The sequence below is a fragment of the Euprymna scolopes genome, chromosome 34 (genome assembly GCF_053919585.1).
Source record: "Euprymna scolopes isolate OS-2025 chromosome 34, ASM5391958v1, whole genome shotgun sequence".
NCBI classification, from domain to species: domain Eukaryota; kingdom Metazoa; phylum Mollusca; class Cephalopoda; order Sepiida; family Sepiolidae; genus Euprymna; species Euprymna scolopes.
The window spans coordinates 57,654,298-57,677,254 of NC_136515.1; the positions used below are offsets into that span (position 1 = coordinate 57,654,298).

At 36.9% G+C, this 22,957-nt stretch overlaps 2 protein-coding genes across 6 annotated transcripts in view; both read left to right on the forward strand.

Annotated features, from left to right (window-relative positions):
* The window catches only part of LOC145259266 (polyprenol dehydrogenase-like), a 244,249-nt gene that overhangs the window by 144,204 nt on the left and 77,088 nt on the right, over positions 1–22,957 (forward strand). The gene's annotated exons all lie outside the window — the stretch shown is intronic.
* On the forward strand, positions 3,809–9,754 carry LOC145259265 (uncharacterized). Its single transcript, XM_080117100.1, has one exon. It carries the CDS (start codon positions 3,834–3,836, stop codon positions 9,687–9,689), a length of 5,856 nt encoding a protein of 1,951 aa, XP_079973226.1. The 5' UTR covers positions 3,809–3,833; the 3' UTR covers positions 9,690–9,754.

Here is a 22,957-nt window from a genome sequence, read left to right on the forward strand (position 1 = left end):
AGGCCGCTGGAAAAATGGTGGGATCTTTCTATCGATCCGGTAGATATCTCACTGCTGATGCTATTCTCTATCTATATAAGAGCCAGGTACGTCCAAGGATGGAATACTGTTGCCACATCTGGGCAAGAGCTGCTAGAAAGGACTTGTCCTGCCTTGATAGAGTTCAAAATAGACTTCGTAGCCTCATAGGAGATGTCCTTTTCTCCTCCTTGCAACCTCTATCTCACAGAAGAGATGTTGCGAGTTTGTCTCTGATGTATCGTTATTTTCATGGAAAGTGTTCAACTGAGCTTCAATCTATGGTCCCCCCTCGCCAAACTTTCACAAGAAACACTCGTCTAGCTGTAAACACTATCAATAATTCCCCCCACTCTTTATCTGTGCCTAAACCTAAACGTAGATTCCATGAACAAAGCTTCTTTCTTAGAACTGCACGCCTGTGGAATTGTCTTCCGTTTTCCTGCTTTCCGGCTGACTACAATATGGTTGTGTTCAAGTCTAAAGTAAATAAGTTCTTGATGAGCCGTTCCATATAAGTTATCAAATTTACCAAATTTTCATTACTAATGATTACTATATTGACCAATTTCTACTGTACACTCTTTAACCCTTATCCTTGAGTGGCCTCTGGGCCTTGATAATGTGGTGATGCCTTTGTAAAAAAAAACAAAAAAAAAAACATGAATTTAATTCTAGATAATGTGTAAAATTTTAGGATTAGGCATAGAAAAAAGAAATTAAAATTCAGCAAATCTTGCTTTATTGGTGCCTAATGATTATGGATCAAATTTTATACAAATCTGAAATATTTGAATCTCCCCCCCCCCCCCCCCGAAAAAAAAAACTTTCAAAATAACAAAAACTTAAATTTGGGAGATATTTATTGTTAAAATTTCATAAAAGTCAGAGGTATTTGAATTTTATCAAAGGGCTTCAAAACACTTTTTAACCTTTTTTTGCATGACAGTAGATTTGTAGCAGTTAACAAACTATTTTCTATAAGCAGATCAATGCCCAGTGCCTTAGTGATTCGGCAACACTGACCAATCGGTTGCCAGGGCGCATTGATTTGAGCTGTCCCCTTAAGGACTATTTTTAGCTCTTTGGGATCTCAACTGCGATCGCCAGAGAGACGCCAGCAAACGACCTGTACAGACCTCTCTCACTCACCCCTCCCACTGCTACTTTTTGATGACTGCAGTCTGATGGCAGACGACACCTTCAAACAGACATTTACACTTTCTTTCTCTCCAGTTTGAGATACAACATTTGAGAGAAATGCACAAGATTATTCTCCTATAGATTAAACTAACAGTATCCCACATTTGGACCCCTTACACCTAGTAGTTGTGTTTTGTAGATTCATAATGATTAGTTAATTATTTTCTGAGTGAATTTTGTACATGCAAATATAATATATCTTACTTTCTAAAGTTAGGGAAAAAATTTTGGTTGTAAGGTAGATAACTCGTATCATAGTTTTCAAATTTAAAAAATGAGTTATCCTCCTTGCTGATTTTTGCGTGATTATTTAAAACAATAACCGGCTTCATAATCTAGTGTCGTTTTCTCACAGAAAAGACCTTATTTTTTGTTTTTGTGTTTTTTTATGAAGGAGTCATCACTTATCAAGGCCTGGAGGCCACTCGAGGATAAGGGTTAATGAATATAAAATAGTCAATGGGACAATATCGTAGTAATCATTAGTAGTGGAAATTTGGTAAATCAGATTACTTAAGGAGACAGATCATCAAGAATTTGTTTACGTTGGACTTGAAGACGACCATATTGTAGTTAGTTGGAAAGTAGGAAATCTACGTTTAGGTTTAGGCACAGATAAAGAGTGGGGGAAATTATTGATAGCGGTTTCAGCAAGAAAGGTGTTTTTCCCTGAAAGTTTGGCAAGGGGATACCATAGATTGAAACTCAGACAAGCACTTGCCATGAAAATAATGATAAAGCAGAGACAAGCCCACAATGTCTCTTCTGTGGGAAAGTGGTTGCAGCGAAGAGAAAAGGGCATTCACTAGAGCCTACAAAGTCTATTTTGAACTCTGTCAAGGAAGGTAAGGTGCTTCTAGCAGCGCCTAGCCAGATATGGCAACAGTACTCCATCCTAGGATGTACTTGGCTCTTATACAGGTAGAGATTGCATCGACAGTAAGATATCTACTAGAACGGTAGATTGATCCCACCATTTTTCCAGCTACATTTGCAACAGATTTATGTATGTGTTCCATTTCAGATCAGGAATTACAAGCCTCTGTTCTATCATTATTTTCGTGGCAAGTGCTCGGCAGAGCTTCAATATATGGTTCCTCCCCCTGCAAAATATTCACAGCAAATACTTGTCTAGCTATAGTTACTCTCAACAATTTCTCCTCTCTATCTGTGCCTAAAACTAAATGTAAATTTCATGAATAAAGTTTCTTTCTTAGAGCTCTGTTCCACCGGGCTGCTTTTCAGCTGACTACAATATGGTCGTTTTCAAGTCCAATTTAAACAAGTTCTTGTTGAGCTGTCCTCTTAAATAATCAAATTCTACCCAATTTCCACCACAACAGATTATCACGGTGTCGCTTCACTGACTTCCTGACACTCATTAAAACATATCCCCAAGTGGCCTTCAGACTTTTTTTTTTTTTTTTTTTTTTCAGGAGTCACAACTTATCAAAGCCCAGAGGCCATTTGAGGATAAGGGTTAATGAGTATACAGTAGTCAATGAGAAAATATCGTAGTAATTGTTAGTAGTGGAAATTTGGTAAATTGGATTACTTAAGGGGACGGTTCATCAAGAACGTGTTCATGTTGGACTTGAATATAACCATATTGTAGTCAGTTGGAAAGCAGAAAAATGGAACAGTTCCACACGCGTGCAGATTAAAGAAAGAAGCTTTGTTCATGGAATCTACGTTTAGGTTTAGGCACAGATAAAGAGTGGGGAAAATTATTGATAGGGGTGTTAGCTAGACACATGTTTTTCATGAAAGTCGGGCAAGGGAAACTTTAATAAGCGAGGACCTCCTTGTTGAAAAAATTTTTACTTTTAAAGTCGTTTGAAATGGACTAAGCAATTTTTAACAAATAATTTTGAAATAAGAGCAATTCTTGCGGTAGTTCCCCCACCCTCACCCACCTACTTTTTATTTTTTATTTTTTTTTTATTTTATTTTCTTCGAGCTTGGGAATAGGAATCTTACTGGGGGCCAAACATTCACTCGCTATCTCATATATTCCAACCGAAAGATCTTTTTATGGTTCTAACCGTCCCTTTAAGTGCAATTGTTTGAAACTCTCTTGCATTTGGTTCATCGGGTATATTTGCCAGGTAGTTTTTTAAATTCTTTTCCATGAGTCCAGTTGCTCCTATAATTATTGTAATGGTGGAAATCTTCCTAAAATTCCAGTTTCTTGTCGTGCCATACACAAGACCTTTGTATTTCGTTATCTTTTCCTTCTCAGCTCTGTTTAAACCCAGCATCATTTGGGACACTGACTTCTACTAAGGTTGCTTCTTTTTCTTTCTTGTCCCATATCACTGTCAGGTTTTATAGCTGTAGGAATTGCATTAGAATGTGTGGTGAGATGATAATTCAAAATAGATTTGATTTATCCAAGTCGGATGTCATTTTGTTCCGTTGGAATACAAATTATTCTCCTTTCCTCTTCCAAAGCACATTGCAATCAACATTAGTACCGCTCTCCTGTAGATCAGTCTTCCCCCCCCCCTTCCCTTCAAAAAAAAATAGGCTCCCCAATTTAGACGATTAACAATTCAGATTTGGACATTGTGTATTTCAGTGACCTCCCCTCAAGTCGGAGCCACGAACTGATGAGTAGCTCTGGCCTTGCCTTTTCATGGCACGATGACTACATCAATAGCCCCTACCAGACCAATGTCGACTCGCCGGACAAAAAAACACCAGTTATCTCCCCTGGTAAAGCTGTGCCAACAATGATGATGGGCGAAGAGAGGAAAAAAACAAGTGACAGTTGTGTGATTGACTTTGCCAAAGATGGAGAGCCAAGCCCGCATGACAGAGCGAGATCTCCATTGGAGATATCCGATTCTGGAAGTGACAAAGTTTCATTACAAAGCTTGAAAAATAAATCCAACCTCAATGCTAATTTTGACCTGGAAGAAAAAGAGATTCGTTCTAGTGGTCGGAGGCGGTCAAACTCCTGCAGCGAGCCAAATAAGATGGAAAATGGACAAAAACAAAGCAATAGACCCTATAGGAAAAAATCCGCTCCACATATATTTGTGTCACTATATAGATCTAGCCAAGACCAGATTCAAGTTCCAGTACAATTCGACAATATCCAATGTGAGGAGTTTATGAGCACACCGACTATTAGTAACTCTTCGCTGGACAGTATAGGATCTGGTAAACTCCGAGCTGTAATGTGTGGTAATGATGTCATATACGTTCCGGACGAAAAAGAAAACCGTCCATATAACTCAGCCACAACCAGCATCACATCTAGTCCGAATGCAAGCGGATCTTACATTTCAATGGAAGAGGGAGAGCTGAACAGTGCAGATTTACCTGACGATATACCACAAATGAAAACCACCCGTTCCGGTTCCCTTAGCCATGTTATATACCTCGATGAAAGCATGTTGGAAAGTCTCAACTATGTACCAGACACTGCGAATGAAAAGTCTGACTTTACATTTGAAAACGAAACAAGTCCGAAAGCTTTGTCTTCCAAACTTCAGAGTCAAAATTCTCCCCTGAATTCACAGAGCATGGAAACGTCCCCGCCTAGCAGCAGGAGTTCTTTGAAAAGTTTCCCAACTACAGATCCATATTCTAGCCCATGCATTTCAAAGGATGAGAGACAGTTTGATACGGATCCTGACATGATTGATGAAGAGATGGGGGACCGTAGTGATAATATCCCATTATGCGACCAGGAGTATATCGACTGGAAACGACAACCTCTGAAAAGTAATTCTCCTCATCTGAGGGACAGTAGCGATGATGAAGAGTCTGAGGAGTGGACTTTGCCTTCTGGTTTGAGGCCACATGAAATACAGAGACGACAGACCTCACCATCCATCAGTGAGGATGATGAGGATGATGAAAACGATGAAGAAATCAGGCAGGAACGTGGTCGCACAATGGTAAGACGAAGCTCTCGGACACGGATGCCAATTCAGGAAAACTTTGCGAAGCTTGACAAAGAAGATTATGAAATGGATGACATCCCCATTCATTTACAATCTTCATTGTCTAATATTACTATCACCCTTGACGACCATAACAGCTCCTGCAGTGCTGATAGCTCTCCAGAAAAAATCACTCCATACCAGGATAACATGATCTTGGATTTCGTCAATGGGGTTATTTCTGAATCGATAAAGCTTGTTCGTAGTCATGCGCCTGATGGGCAAAACACACCAGGTGACAAGATAACAAACTGCAAATCTGTGGATGAAGAAATCCAAACATTCATTAAAGAAGGAGACGAGAAATTCCAAGAATCCAAGATTTTTATTCCCCCAACCGTTGTCTCTGGACAAGAACCAAAGTCTACTGCGTTTGCTCAAAAAGGATGGGACCGTCTGCCACACAATGTCAGTGATGCAGAACTAAGGGCTTTTGCAGAGCATACAATATTATACAATGAGATGATAAGGTCTGGAAGGGTTACTCCTGTGAAGATACAACTAGACACAGTCACAGAAGAATCGGTATCGGAAATTGATGTAAATTCTAACAACAGCAGTCCACAAGTTCGATCCCCCAACCACGAAATTCCACTCGCCAGCCTGTCTGAAGAAGTACCAAAAGCTGAACCGTTTTCAGCTCACATCAACCAGCACCCTGAACATAATCATCTGGATCTATCAAACTATTTCAACAATGAATCGCAATCCGCAAACGTGAAAATATTAACCAATAAGTTTGAAGAGCGGATGTTAACTGCAGAAAACATCCTACCCAGTTGTCCACAGAACAGTTCGAAATCAAATTCCAGCGATTCAGATTCAAGTCTTGTGAATGGCACGGAACAGCCTTCGCAAACAATCCCCCGAGGTCTGGAATCCCGATCAAGTGGCGAGGAGAATACAGAAGAAACGGATAAAAAGGAAATTTTATCATCTTCGAGCGATGAAAAACCAGATGACGATGTGGAAAATCATTACTTGCCGCCTGGCATTGGAATAAATCAGCTATTTTACTCCCCGCATGTCTCACCGGCAAAGGACAACAATTCCGAAGACATGGTGTTCATGTTTCAGCTGCAACCAAAAAATTACGAAAAGGCATCAATTATCGAACTGGATGAAAATGACAAGTCTGATGCTAACGACATTCTTCAAGGAGTTCCACTACTCGAAGACAACGATGATGAAGATGATGATGATGCTGATCCATTTGACATTCCTTTTGGTGCTAGACAAAATTACTTCCAGTTTAAAACAAAAGAGGATGACAATTCTCAAAGATTCTGTGAACAACCGACAGAAACATCGATCGATAATTTAACTAGTAACAAGAACTCGGAAAAACATGTAAAAACTTCTGAGCCTCCCCCTGTCGCCAAAAAGCCAGTAAGACATGCGCAAGACACATTTGTAGCAGAAAAGCTGCCGGCAATCACTAAAAAACCTGTAAGGCCAACACAAGATCCACCTCCGATCCCTAAGAAACCTATTGTAAAACCTCAGTCGGTCTCCAGTATTCAAGATCAAAACCAAACAGATATAGAGGGAGTCGTTAGCAAGTCAGAATCTGTAAATGTAGGCATTGTAGAAAGCACAGCAAAAGACACCAATGATGCAGATATCTCAGCCATTAACACAGAGGCAGATTCAATAGCCCCCAAAATGCTGTTAAATTTCTCAAACTCTGCTCAAGGCTCATCTATTAACTTGAGTCCAATGCAAGACCTTTTCAGTCAAGAGACGTCTATTAAGAATCTGGATCCTATCCGTGAGGTAAATATAGCATTAAAGGAGACTGTGGAGCCTGTGGTAGAGCCAGCAAGCCCGGTGAGACAGAGAAGTGAACCCATAAATGACTATGCTAACCGACCGAAAACAACTGATGATACAGAAATGTTAGCTAGCTCTTTGGAGAAACCCATCACACGTTCTTTGCTGGAAGAAACTCCCAGTGCTCAGAATGGTTCAGTTTACCCAGAACAACAACAATCCAATCCTGTAAATGATCTAGCTTATCCAGTGGGGAAGATATCTGATCCTGCAAAAGATCAAGTGAATACGGAGATCAATGTAGCCAGTCTTGCAAAACATTTTTCTAGCCCAGTGAGGCAGGTATCTAGCCCTACAAAGAATCTTGATAGCCCAGTGAGGCAGTTATCCAGTCCTGCAAAAGCTCTTGATAGCCCAGTGAGGCAGGTATCCAGTCTGACAAAAAATCTTGATAGCCCAGTGAAGCAGGTATCCAGTCCTGCAAAAGCTCTTGATAGCCCAGTGAGGCAGGTATCTAGTCTAGTAAAGAATTTTGAGAGCCCAGTGAGGCAAGTATCCAGTCCGGCCAAGGATAGCCCAGTGAAGCAGGTATTCAGTCCAGTAAAGGATAGTCCAGTGAGACAGATATCCAGTCCTGCAAATGATAGCCCAGTGAAGCAGGTATTCAATCCAGCAAAGGATAGTTCAGTGAGGCAGATATCTAGTCCGGCAAAGGATAGCCCAGTGAGACAGATATCTAGTCCGGTAAAGGATAGTACAGTGAGACAGATATCTAGTCCGGTAAAGGATAGTCCAGTGAGACAGATATCTAGTCCAGCAAAGAATAGCCCAGTGAGGCAAGTATCCAGTCCGGCAAAGGATAGCCCAGTGAGGCAGGTATCTAGTCTGGCAAAGGATAGCCCAGTGAGGCAGATATCCAGTTCTGCAAAAGCTCTTGATAGCCCAGTGAGGCAGGTATCCAGTTCTGCAAAGAATTTTGATAGTCCAGTAAGGCAAGTACCCAGTCCGGCAAAGGATAGCCCAGTGAGGCAGGTATCCAGTTTGGCAAAAGATAGCCCAGTGAGGCAGGTATCCAGTCCGGCCAAGGATAGTCCAGTGAGGCACGTGTCCAGTCCGGCCAAGGATAGTCCAGTGAGGCACGTGTCCAGTCCGGCCAAGGATAGTCCAGTGAGGCACGTGTCCAGTCCGGCCAAGGATAGTCCAGTGAGGCAGGTGTCCAGTCCGGCCAAGGATAGTCCAGTGAGGCAGGTGTCCAGTCCGGTCAAGGATAGTCCAGTGAGGCAGGTGTCCAGTCCGGCCAAGGATAGTCCAGTGAGGCAGGTGTCCAGTCCGGCCAAGGATAGCCCAGTGAGGCAGGTATCCAGTCTGGCCAAGGATAGCCCAGTGAGGCAGGTATCCAGTCCAGCAAATGATAGCCCAGTTAGGCAGGTATCCAGTTTAGCAATAAATGTTGACAGCCCAGTGAGGCAGGTATCCAGTCTGACAAAGAATCTTGACAGCCCAGTGAGGCAGGTATCCAGTCCGGCAAAGAATCTTGATAGCCCAGTGAGGCAGTTATCCAGTCCGGCAAAGAATGTTGATAGCCCAGTGAGGCAGGTATCCAGTTTAGCAATAAATCTTGATAGTCCAGTGAGGCAGGTTTCCAGTCCAGCAAAGAATGTTGATAGCCCAGTGAGGCAGGTATCTAGTCCAGTAAAGAATGTTGAGAGCGCAGTGAGGCAGGTATCCAGTCCTGTAAAGAATGTTGATAGCCCTGTGGGGCAGGTATCCAGTCCTGTAAAGAGTCCAGCTGATCCAGTGAATTTATTATCGAGTTCAATAGACGATTCAGCTTTCCCAGAGAGACAGGTAGCTAGTCCAAGTAAGGATGTTGCTAACTCAACAGAGCAGACAACCACTCCAACAAAGGATCCGACTAACCCAGTAATGCAGGTTGCCAGTCCTGTGAAGAACGAAGCTAACACTCTGCAGGAGGGTGCCAGCTCTATGGAGCATGTTGACAGTTCTGTTAAGCAGCAGCCCATCCCCGACAGTCAAATATCTAGCTCGGTAATGGATCATGTTAATTCAGACAACCAATTGAATGCACTGGAAAGTAAAAATAATTCAAGTGCGGAAAACATCAGTGTTAGTTCTGAGGAACCAACATTTATTTCCACAAAGCAGGAAAAGTCCACTGAACAGTCTGAGGCTGAATCGGAACATCCAGATAAATCTGCGGAATGTTCACAGATTCATATTCATCCTTCGAGTGACCACAGTTCGTCTTCCAGTGACACTGCAGGTATCGATCCCAGACCCGAGTCCCCAGATTACAATGACCTTGAAGCTCAAGCGCCACTAATGTCACCAGCTAAGAGAGCCATGGAGTTGTGCGGTGAAGAAAAACGTTTATCAGTTGACTTAACTGACCAGACGGATCTAAGTGAAGCCAGCAATCTGTCGTACGCGATGGCTATGTCCAGTATCGACAGTGAGGAATGCTACTTTGACAGTCAGCCTGATGCGCAGGGCGAGGATGGAGACTATGCAAAGATAATGGCATCGTACAAACCCATCTGTGACCAGATGCAGAACTCTGGCAACGATGACGATGAAACGACCAGCAACGGAACTCTGCACAGCGATATTATGTCAACACATTCAGAAGTCAAAAGCGATGATGACGGCAGCAACAACGACAGTGCCGCCGCCGCTGGAGATGACAAAAAACCTAAAGATTCTCACAGCAATTGTTGATTATCCTTTAAGTAATTATCATTTGAGTATTATATTTATTTTATATTAAACGAAAGAAATTTTTACAGATTCGTTTGTTTTATTTTTTTTGGCTTTTTATTTTTGTTCTTTGTTCTATAGTTTTCTTGTAGAAAATGAAAGGTTGTTCATTAATTTGCGATGATTTAGGGACCTCAACAGTGAATGGTGTGATTTTATTGCTAAGTGGATCAGTCAAGGATATGTACATCGAGGGGGGCACAAGTGCAACAAGCTCATAAGAACACATCCCATTAAAATACTTGTAAAAGAGGCACGGGGATGCAAGATTGTTGACAAAGTAGGACCTGTTAGATTGAAGAATCTTTTTGGGGTCCTACCCAAGAGTGAGAGACTAGTGGTAGATGCTCCAGCGCATATGTGGCAGCAATACTCCATGCATGGGAAAATGCTGGCCTTGTAGTAAAATATAATAAAATCAAACTGGTTTTTTTTTTCCTACTTAAGCAGAGCTTTAATAACAAGGCAAGTATTTAAAATTTTTGTTTAGTATTTTTTCTTGTGGAAAAAGTTGTTCGTGAATTTGCAACGAGTGGTGTTGCGGTATGAATTACGTGTTCAACAACATAAATTAATAGGAAATTGATACCAGGTTTATTTATTTATAACCGCAGACTTTATTTAAAATAAGTAAAGAATATTCATACATTTTTTTTATGTAGACAAGAGCTTTTGGTGAAAAATGCACGTGTGTGTGTGTGTGTGTGTGTGTATATGTGCGCATTGTTGACTTCTGCAATCATGTGAGAATAACAGATTTTGTTTAATGTGATTACAAAGTTAATTCAGTGACTGCACAGTTGTTCATGATTTTTTGCAAAGTGTAAGGTTGTTCGATATGCAGAGATTGTTCCATAATCAAGTTGTTCTGCATGTGTACCCAAACTCAGAGTGCGTGAGTGCCTGTCTTTTCCTGTCTGATGTCATGGGAAAGAAAGAGAGAGATGGAAGAGGAAGTTAATATTGCCACCTATCAGCTGAAACATGCAACTGCTGGAAATAAGGCGATAACCATATATGTCTCAAAGTGGAAGTGTTGTGCATTGTGTCCATGTGTTTGCTATGCACGAGACTACAGACTGTGTCTCCATAGTGGCATCCAATTGTTCTTGAGTTTTGAATATGATTTTGGTAAACAAACAAATGTGAACCAAGAATCTATTAGATAAAGAGCGTTTGTCTATGTGTATGTAGGTTTGTATGTCTGATTAAAACTTCAAAAATACACCACAAATATCCACAAAGTTGGTATTTTTTCATTGATATTTTTTTTATCTTTTTCACCTTGAACCAGACATATTGTCACTTGGACATAAGAGGCTACTATTTGAGATCATGTCTACAGAGGACTATGCGAGGAGTTAAGCAGTGAAACATCTGTTCACAAAAAAATCAAAATGCTCTAGCTAAATATTTAGAGATTTAAAAAGAAGCAGAATCAGTAATTGTATCGGAATCTGGAAAAATATTGAATCGTCCCATCACTAAAATAATCATAAGTAATTGTCCAGGCTGTATGTAATGTGGGGAAACAAAACGGAATAGTGAAAGAGGGGATGAACAAAAATATATATGTATATTTTTCTTAAACTTATTTTTCAGTAATTCTTACTATTTATTTTGATATTTCGAGAGTAGCTCTCTTTCTCAAAAAAGAAACAAAATTCTTTCCATTTACAGGGAAGAAACGTCTAAAGATGACTTATATAAAAGGTGTTTGTTTTGATCTTTACCACATTGCATGCACCCTTACTAAATAAATATATCAAATCTTATTTAAGAAATGTATTAGACTCTTACCACAAAATAGAACATTCTGATTAATTTTCCTTCTCCCAAAATAAAATTTATACCATATCATATTTATCACTTTATATATATATATATATATATATATATATATATATATATATATATATATATATATATATATATATAAAAATGTGTGTGTTAGGTCAAAGATGAGAAATAAAGTTTGCATATAAGATTATTATATCATCAGATCAATAAGGAAAGGGTAAGATAGAAAAACCCCTATAGATCATGGCATTTCAAAACTAAATGCTTCTCATCAGAAGAGAAGGGTCAGAATTATACAAAATGTGAAATATAGATAAAAACTGGCTTGGTGACATTTAGATTGGAAATGAAAGATATATTTTAAAGTAGGTATAAAATACAAGAATAAAAATAATTAAAATATAACTAGGAGGAAACAGTTAAGCATACGTGAATAAGAGAATTATATATATACTAGCATGGGTGCCCGGCGTTGCCCGGGTGTTTGGAGGTGTATGCTGAGCAAAAAAATAAAGAAAAGAAAAAACGGTCAATTTTTTTAGCTTTAACCCCTATTATGCCCCCTTAACATTTATTGTTTTGGGCTCAAATTGAGTTATTAAGTTAGATCCATGTCCAAGGAACCTATATCTAAAATTTCAAGTGTCTAGACCCAATATTGTCGGAGGAGTTTGGTAGAGTTCTCAAAAGTCAAATCGTTGAACTTTGACCCCTTAACAGCCACATTTCTGGCCGAAAACCGATCACATAGATTTTCCGAAATTTCAGTACCCTATATATCAAATTTCGAGTCTGTAGACTTAAAATTGACAGAGTTATTGCGTAGGGAAATGTACACAGACACACAGACACGTTCACTTTTATAGGTATATATATATATATATATCTATATGCTTTTTTTTTTACACAGGAATCATCACTTATTAAGGCTCGGAGACCACTCGAGGATAAGAGTTAATGGGTACACATTACTCAATGTGATTATAGCGTAGTAAACATAAGTAGTGGGACTTTTGTAAATTGGATTACTTAGGGAGACGGTTCATCGAGAACTTGGTTAGGTTGGACTTGAAGACAATCAGATTGTTGTCAGCTGGGAAGCAGGCAATCGAAAGAGTTCCACAGACATGCAGTTCTAAGAAACTAAGTTCCAATTATAAGATATATACTAATAATAGATATATATAAATTATAAAATTTTTTCCAATTGGCACAATTAAATTCAGTGAAGATGCTTTAATACTTTCAGAGGATGTATATCATTAGTTTATATTCCAAAGCCAAAAAATATATATGTTTATACTATTAATGGGACGATTAATCGGAATCGGGTATCAGAATCAGAAAAATTGGTGCCTATTTCCCATGCCAAAACAATTTTTTGCCTTTTTGTATTTTATTTTGTTTAAAGCAAAATCTTCCATTGCTGGTAATGATGATGATAAAATAATGAATATTTATTGATTTTAAAATACCAGTGAAGCTAAACTCTATAAATCATCCTCCACAAGTATAATTTTACATTTCGGAAAATATCTGCATATTTAGCATATGTGTTTTTACAGAAATCTTGGAAAATAACAGCTCTATAGTTAAATATTTAGAGATTTATAAAGAATTAGAATTGGTAATTGTACCAGAATCAGGAATTTAGTACAGAGTCAATATCGGAATTGGGAAAAATATTGAAATCGTCCCATCACTAGTTTATGCATTAATAATAATAATAGTTTATTTATTTATTCAATAAACACATGTAAGAAAAAATATAAACATTTATATATACAATCTTTTGGCTTTGGAATGTAAACTACTGAAATAAATAAATATATATATATATATATATATATATATATATATATATATATATATATATATATATACTAGACTAGACTACCCGTGACCCATTGGGTCAGTATGTTATATTAGCTATAGAATTAATGTATGAGTGTGACACTTGTGACGTAAAGAAAATATTTTTTTGTGACATAACAGAAACTTTTCTATGAAAGTATATTAAAATGAAAAAAGAATATAGATAGATTTCTATGAGTTGTTCTGTTTATAATTGTTTATTTTGGAAAAAAAAAAACTTCCAGCCATTGAATTATAAGGGGTTTGCCATGCTTATAAGTAAATGTGCACTGAACAGATACCATAATACTATAAGTTAAATTCAAATTTTGATATATCTTTCAATTTAAACACAAAAAAAAACAATTGGGACGCTGAAAACGTACACAGTAAAACAATATGTTTTATTGTCACGTTGATTATCTATTTTTAACGCAAATTTAAAAAAAAAACATTTTGGGGATTATTTATTTATGTTGGTAGTGTAGAAGAAAATGTATGAATGTTTTTTAAGAAAGATGTATTAAAAAAATGGAGAATATTTATTTGTAAATATGTTTTTTTTTTAATTTGCGTTACAAATGTATAATCAATGTGACAATAAAACATATTGTTTTGCTGTGTACATTTTCAGCGTCCCAATTATTTTCTTCGCGTTTAAATTATCCAAAAAAAAATGTTCATTTTTTTTTTTTTTTTTTTCAAGTTGGTGAAAAGTTCCACACATATTTTGACCATTAGACCATGCCCATGAAATGAGAAAATGTAACTATTTTAACCCAATGGGCAAGATTTCCTATTCCCCTTGAAACCGCATGTATCAATGGATAGTGCAATATTATTGTATAGTATCATATGTAGTATTTAATACCACATGTGTGCATGTGTTGAAAACTAGATAATAGCAGCAAAAAAAGAAAAGTTCTCTTTGTAGTCTAAATATGCAATTTCTTTAAATCATGGTATTTCGAAGCTAGATGTTTCTCATCAGAAACCATGAGAACTGCAAGAAAGGGCGGTTTAAATAAGTGGTCTTCAAAGTTGAAAAATTCTTAGTTTTTTATCCAAATTTAAGATTTATTCGGGTTTTTTTTTTTTGGTTTTTTGTTCTTTTTTGTTTTTTAGCAAAAAAAAAACGTTTTTTGAAAAAGAGCTGTCTAAAACATAAAATACGTTTTTTTAAAAAAAGGACAGAACTGTCTAAAACATAGAATACTTAAAAAAAAAAAAAAAAGAACAGAGCTGTCTAAAACATAAAATACGTTTTTTTAAAAAAAGAACAGAGCTGTCTAAAACATAAAGTACGTTTAAAAAAAACAAAAACGAACAGAGCTGTCTAAAACATAAAATACGTTTAAAAAATAAAAAGAACAGAGCTGTCTAAAACAAAATACGTTTTAAAAAAAAAAAAGAACAGAGCTGTCTAAAACATAAAATATGTTACTTTAAAAAAAAAAAAACAGAACTGTCTAAAACATAAAATATATTAAAAAAAAAAAAAAAAAAAAAACAAAGATATCTAAAACATAAAACCTGGTTTTCAAATATTTTATATGAAGATTAATAATTTCGATTGTTTACACTACTGCTCTTATCTTGGTTGCTAACAAACAACGAACTACCCCATCCTCAAATCTTCACAAATCGTACCAGAATTAATACATAAAGTTCTTTCCATTTCATACTTTCCCTTTTATCTGAAAATCTTAGAAAATATTTATATTAAGTTTTCTTTGTGTTTTCTCTACTTGGGAGTCATATCACATATCAAGGTCCAAAAGCCACTCGAGGATAATGGTTAATGAATGTAAAGTGGTAGTGTAGTAATCGTTAATGGTGTAGATTGGATTGAATTTGATTATTTATGGGGACGGCTCAACAAGAATTTGTTTACATTGAATTTGAAGGCTACCATGTTGTATTCAACCAGGAAGCAGAACAGTGTTCCACAGACGGGTAGTTCTATGAAATAAACTTAGTTCATGGAATTTGTGTTTAGATTTAAGCACAGATAGGGATTGGGGGAAATCGTTTGTAGTGGTTGTAGCTAGTAGAGCGTTTTTTTGTGAAAGTTTGACAAGGAGGAACCATAGATTGGAGTTCTGTCGAGCACTTGCCATGAAAATAACGATAGAGCAGAGAGAGGCTTGCAACGTCTCTTCTATGGGAAAGAGTTTGCGGAAAAGAGAAAAGGGCATCACCTATTAGGTTTTGAAACCTCCATTTTAGAGCATACCTGGCTTTTATGCATATAAAGGATTGCATTGGCAGTGAGATATTTGCTGGAGCGGTAGAGTGATCCAAGCATTTTTCCAGCAATCTTGGCAACAGATTTGATGTATACGTTCCATTTCAGATCGGGAGTAAAGATCAGTCCCAGAAGATTGTCAAGAGATGAAGCTTCCCCAAGATGAGAGCCATTCATTCTAATTGGTGTGTGATGGGGGGGGGGGGTCAAAGCGATTATGATGAAAAGAGAGAAGCTTGATTTTCAATGCAACCTTCTCTTTGTAAGCAAAGAGAAAATCTTCTTGGACGATGTACTTTCTATTTGATTCATTTTTTTTTTCTCGCTTTTCCTCACTATGATCTCCAAAATATTTTTTTTTTCTCGTACTCCTAACCTCAATGTATTTGCCCCAATTCATGTTGCTTGTGAATGTTAGGCCGGGGAGTTTAAAAAATGAGCTCTTTGGTAAGATGTTATTTGTCATGGCAATCCATGATTGAGAAGTTTCATTTTGCTGTTAATTCATCATGTTTTAAAATAAATACGTTTTTTATAGCCATAAGATTTTATACCTGTTAGGAATGGGGGTGTCAGCATGTCATAGTTATGACATGCCGACACCCCCGTTCCTAACAGCTATTAATGCCTTGCGTAAGATTATGCCTAAAGGGAAAAATGTGTGTAGGACATGAATGACAGAAAGTAGTAGAAAAAAAAATGAGGATGCTCACACCACAATGAATGATACAAATTGCATCTATCAGTCTTAGCCCGCTATTATTTGAGTTTGTGTATGAACAACAATCACAAACAAAAGTAAAATATCTTCATTTTCATTTACCCGCGTTTAAGTTAACCTTTGGTTGGTTCTTGCCAGTGTCTGTCTTGTCTCATTCTCACATATAATAGGTAAAAAGAAAGTAGTTAATTTTGCTTGAAAGAGAAAATGAGTTAGTTCCCCTTGATTGTATTCTATCATCCTAACAGTACCCCAAAAACAATATATATATATATATATATATATATATATATATATATATATATATATATACTAGCGCAGGGGAGGACAGCTTTGCCCAGTTGTAAAATACGCTTAAATATATTTTAATTTGTCCAGATTTCGTATATATTATCATAGTCGTGATTTCAAAAGTAAAAACAAAGTATTTGGGTGCCATCAGCTAGAATCGAAGCCAAAAGCAAAACTGTAGAATTCAAAGCTGGTGACGTACCAACTTGACACACATATGAATTGATTAAAATTAAAAATAAACTAAGATGAATGTACAAAATCTATAATGATTTTTTTTTTTTCAATTTTGATCTATTTTTGACCCCTTAAAAACTATTTTAACCGGCTAAATATCCATAAAAGAATGGTCCGTAAAAAAAATTCCAATCATTTGAGGCCCCTAACGCTGCTTTGTGACTTTTAGTTTCTGAGGAAATAAAGTTTGAAAATATGGAGACAGACAGACAGGCATATAGCCATTTATATATTAGATTAATGGGCACACGGTTGACTCATGAAGGTAATCCTCCACACTAACTAATTAATTAATAATTTTAAGGCAGGTTGAATTTGCTTATTTTTTATTTATGTATTTTTTATTTTGTTTTTACATGGTAGTCACCACTTATCAAGGCCCAGAAGCCATTCGAGGATAAGGGTTATTGCGTATACAGTAATCAATGGGATAATATCGTAGAAATCGTTAGTAATGGAGATTTGATAAAGTGTCTTACTTAAGGGGGCGGTTTATCAGGAATTTGTTTATGTTGGACTTGAAGACATCCAAGTTGTAGTCAGGTGGGAAACAGGGAAACGGAAGAGAGTTCCACAGGCATGCACTTCTAAGAAAGAAGCTTTGTTCATGGAATCTACGTTTTGATTGCTTCCTCTAAGAGAGAATATTAAATTTACAAGCAGTTCCCAGTGACATGTATATCCTGGTCAGGGGAGATAACAATGTTAGGGTTTTGCAGCCCTTACAGGAAGGTGTCGATATCCTCCTACATACAGCACCTGGTATTCCAAAAGATGGCTTCGTTGTGAGATTCGAATCCCATGACCAGCAGCAGTCATAACTTCCTGTACTGATGATTCCAGAAGGATGAAACTCTAGTGTCTGTAAGTGTTAAAATAATTAATTATAATTATTTATATTTACAGAATAATCTCATAAACTAATGAACAGATGATTATTAATTTTTGAATATATATTCTAGGTGAAATGATGGGTAATATGGGCACATTATTATCTCTTTGTAAATTTTAATAGTTATTGAGGGGGAGCATGTATATGATATTAAGTATGTGTATGCAAGTTTCCTCAGTATTTTTTATTTTATTTTGTTTGTGCCGGAAAACAATTATAATGTTAGATTGAATTATTTTGAAATTCGGCTAGAAAATATGAATAAAAACTTGGTTATTGGAATTTAACAACATCATCGTTAACTTATAAATGATCTGTTGTTAAATGTTCACATAAATCGAGATATTATATTACCGTACCGGAGAAGTACTCACCCTAGACGGGTTGAAATGGTTTCTTCCAAAGGAGAAAGTTTCATGGGAGTATGAAATTCACAAGCGGTTTCTAGTCACATGCATATCCCCATCAGGGAAGATGACGATGCTAGGTTTTTGCAGGGAGGTGTTGATATCCTCTTACATACAGCTCCTGGTATTCCCAAATGGTCACCCATCTGGTACTGACCAGGCTCAAATTTGCCTAACTTTTGTGATCTAATGAAAATCAGTGTGTCAACGTGACTAGGCTGCTCTTAATACATATATGAGGAGTGTTTATATGTAGGTTTTTTATCACCTTTTTCTGATGCTCGTCTGTTTAATTATGACAAAATCCTTTTCATGCAAGAAAGACTTGAGTTTTCATAAATAGTTTTATTTAGAAAGAATTGATACAGGAGAAAACGACTAGTGTTATCTTAGTTAATTATTTGTTTCTTAACTTTCTAACTTTACTGAAATGAGAGACATAGACGGACAGCACATTTAGGTGATATTCTGATTAGATTATTTCTACATTATTGGCAGTGCCTCATTCGCATAGCTTCCACGAAGAGGCTGATTCTAAAATCCTTTGTTTCTCTCAGTTTGAAATTGTGACATCATTCATTATCATTAGATTACTCTGTCTACTGTTTGACCTGTTGCCCTTGCTTCAACTTTATGTCACTCCGCTCTGGAAACGATTCTGTTCTGCAGATCTGGATTATTATCATGCACTCAGTGTGATCTTTGTCACAACTCACTTTAGCTAACAATCCTTAATATGTAACACCTTGTCTGATGAGCAGGTTACATTTGATGTAATTTCAAGTGCTTGCATGAAACTGAAGGTGCCAATGGATGATCATCTAATTTATAAAACTCACTATGTCTGTCTGTCTATTTGTCTGTCTCCATATTTTCAAACTCTATCTCTTCCAAAACTAAAAGTCACAGAGCAGCGCTAGGGGTATCAAAATTTTTGTAGGAATTTTTGACACACCTAACACGAAACTGTGAATAAAATATTAAAACTCGTAATTTCGCTAGGGGCCTCAAATGATTGGATTTTTTATGGACCATTTTTTTTTATATAGATCTTCAGCTGGTTAAAAGTTTTTAATGGGTCAAAAAAGGATTTTTAACTTTTGAAATCACTACTATATATTAGGTTCAATATGATATCAATAAAGAATTGGCTTTATAATAATAAATACAAAATTTGCGTGAATTAAAATATAGTTAAGTGTATTTTACAACCGGGCAACGCCTGGTAGACAATCTGCTAGTTTATAAATAAATAAATAAATTTCTGTTAATTGTTTTTAAACTGGTGGTTTCTGTATGGAAGGAAAATTCTTTTGATGTAGCATTGACTGAATTGAACAATTTTGGAACGGTCCAATAAATGAGATGAGCATGGCATGCGCAGTGGATGCACACATGCTTGGTTAGATAGAGCTGAAAAGAAAAAGACAACAAAATACCAAGGTCTTATGTAGGGCATGAAAACAAAAAAAATGCTGGAATCATAAGAACTCTATCGTTTGAGTTATTATAGTAGCAACTGGACCCATGAAAAAGAATTTCAATAACTACCTGGCGAATAATACAAGTGCAAGATAAATTCGAACAATTGCACTTAAAGTGACAGCCAGAATCTTAAAAAGATCTCTCGGTTGGAATACCTGAGTTAATGGGTGAATGGTTGGCATCTGGTGGGATGCTCTATCCTCAGCTTGAACAAACTGATAAGAAAATTAAAACAAAAGAAAAATAGAGAACTTGAAGGCCTACTAGACACTATCCTCGAGTGTCTAAGGTCTCTATGTACAGGGGTTTGTCAGGAAAAAACTGGCATGAGCATACTTTTCCCTGCAAATAAACCCTGACTAAATATTTAAAATCACATTGTATTAGCGACCCACACTGGTTTTTACGAGAAGTGGTGCACATTCTCCAAGTGATGTTACTTCAAGTAACAGCACTAAGCTGGATACTCCACCAGACTAGATGAATTCTTGTTCTGGAATCCAGTAAGACTGAGAGACTACAAGAAAGGTATACTTTACCATATTTATGTGGTCAACTGGGGAGCCGGAAATAATGTTCTAATCTTCCTTACTAACATAAGGGAAATTCAATGGAATATTTGAATAACTATGTATCTCAAATATAGATCAAGTCTAAGCCTCTAGGAAGTGGGCTCCTTGATTTTCTTTCTTTTTTTTTTTTTTTTTTTTTTTTTTTTTTTTTTTTTTTTTTTTTTGAGAACTTCAACTGAAGTAAAATGAAACAAAAGGGATCTCCGAGGTATGGCAAACCGACGCTGGCTTTTATGAGGAATGATGCACCTTCTCCAAGTGATGTTACCTCAAATAACAGCACGAAGCTGGATATTCCACCAGACTAGGTGAATTCTTGTCCTGGAATCCAGTAAGACCAAGAGACCACAAGAAATATATACTAAAATCATATTTGAACGGTCAATTCGGAAGAAGAAAATTATGTTCTCAACTTCTTTACTAACTCAATGTTTGAGAGGTAAGTTCGAATATCTATGTATCTTATATTGAGATTAAGTGTTAGCTCCAGGAATGGGGCCCCTTGATTTCTAAGAACTTCACCTGAAAGAACTTGATACAATCGTGAATTGTTTTAAGCTTAAAAGATGAAGGCAATTACAGAGGTTCAAAGTTGATGAATCAAGTTTGAAAAATGATCAAGAGAATAATTGAGCCGCAAATAAAATGTCAGACAAGCAGAGATGAACTACAGTTTGGTGTCCTGTCTAAGTGAAGTACAAATTATACTGCATTTATCCTGAGACAAATTCAAGAAAAGTGTTGAAGAAGAATCTTTATTTTAATTTGGTGGATTTGGAGGAAGCTTTTGAAGGAGTGCTAAGAGATGTGACCTGGTAGACAATCTGCTAAGCGAAATGATTATTTATAATTTACATGATTGAAAAACAATTCCCAAAGTTTCTGAATTTTTTAGATGAGGATTGATTCTTGGAACTACTATTTGATTGAACCTTCAACCTCCAGAAGAGTGTAACTTACAACTATATTTTTTACCAAGTACTTTATTCACTGCGCCACAGGTTCTTGCATGCGGGTGACACTCAAAATACAATTGTGAACTACTTAGGATTTCTACTCCATCATAACTGACAAACATCTTACCCCCATAGATTAAATAAAGAGTTTCGTTCAAAAGTGTGCTATCTTCATAACTTTCTAACTGGTGTAACCGCTTCAGGTGTATCTTGAATATCTTTGGTATCTGCACGGAATTTCAAACAGAACCCTTTATTTAATCCATGGTGTTAGCATGTTCTAATTCCATCGGCCATGACTGAGTAAAAGTCGTAAGTAATTCGCAACTGTATCTTGAGTGTTGCCCGCACTGAGAATTGAACCTTCAACCCCCCAGAAGACTGTAACTTCCAACCAAATTTTTTACCAAGTACTTTATTCACTATGCCACAGGTCCTTGCATGCAAACGACACTCAAAATACACTTGTGAACTACTTAGGACTTCTACTCAATCATGACTAATGAAGTGAGATTTGTAGATTATGGGTCGTCTTCAAGTCCAATGTAAACAAATTGTTGGTGAGCCATCCCCTTAAGTAATCTAAGTTACGATTACCACGATATTTTCCCATTGACTACCATACGCTCATTAACCCTTATCTTCGAGTGGCTTCTGGGCCTTGATAAGTAGTGACTCTTTTGTAAGAAAAAAAAAGATTAAATTCCGAGCAAATTCCCAAGTTTGACAAAATACACTGCCGACCGAAACCTTGTGAAAATAACTTTCAAGAACAGTAGTGAAAAGAATCATTTTGGATTTTTCACACTGTTCGAATTAACTCCTACTTCAATCACATAAATTATTTTCAGTTGAAAAGAAAACACAGCTTTCTTTTCTCTGGTGATGACGTTCATTCATCACAAAAGCAGCTTCTTTCTTCTGTCTACTCCAACAATAAAATCACACATAAACGAGGGGGGGGGGGCAAAAACCAAAAGCAAAAAAAAATCCATCTTTTATTCTATTACCTTGAACTTTCAACAGCACCTAAATTTTTATACCCGCTTTAATCTTGTATAAAAGTTTCTAGGTTGGCATGTCAGTTTCCTTACAGCAGACACATGCTAACCGTGGCCAATTATTTTTTTACGTCTCTCCATATCATTACAGCAGTAAATTAGGGGTAAGTGAGTGGTTGGTGAAGGGTGATCAAACAATATACAGAAGTGCTGAAAACCATTTTAGAATTAACTAGCCTGGATGCCTGACGTTGCCCGGGTGTTTGGAGGTGTGTGAACCCGTACCACAAAGGAGGAAAAGAAAGTGAAAAAAAAAGAAACATGACGTCTTTACCATTGCGTCCATCGCCACACTGGAAGTGGCAGAGGTTTAAATTATCAAAAATAGGGGATGAAAATATCAGCGAAAAAAGCGAACCCGCCTTGTAGAAAAGTGCCCAGTAGAGGGTAAGGAAATTAATGTTTTTAGCCAATTTTTCGATATTTGTCGTCCGAAGGGACGAGCTTCAAAATGATACTAATCTCATGAAATCCATCATGAAGATTTTTTTAAAATTCAGTTTTCACCCCAAACAAGGCACAGTGCCACTTTGAAATAGGGGGCTACTATCGGGGACATACGTTTCAGGGATGTTATGAAGGAAGATGAGTAGTTAGATGTCTGTTCACATTACACTTGAACTTCTGCATGTCAGTACAGTTGGGAAAGCAGAATCCCGGAAGGGAGTTTCAAAGTCTAGCAGTTCTGGGGTAGAAACTATTAGA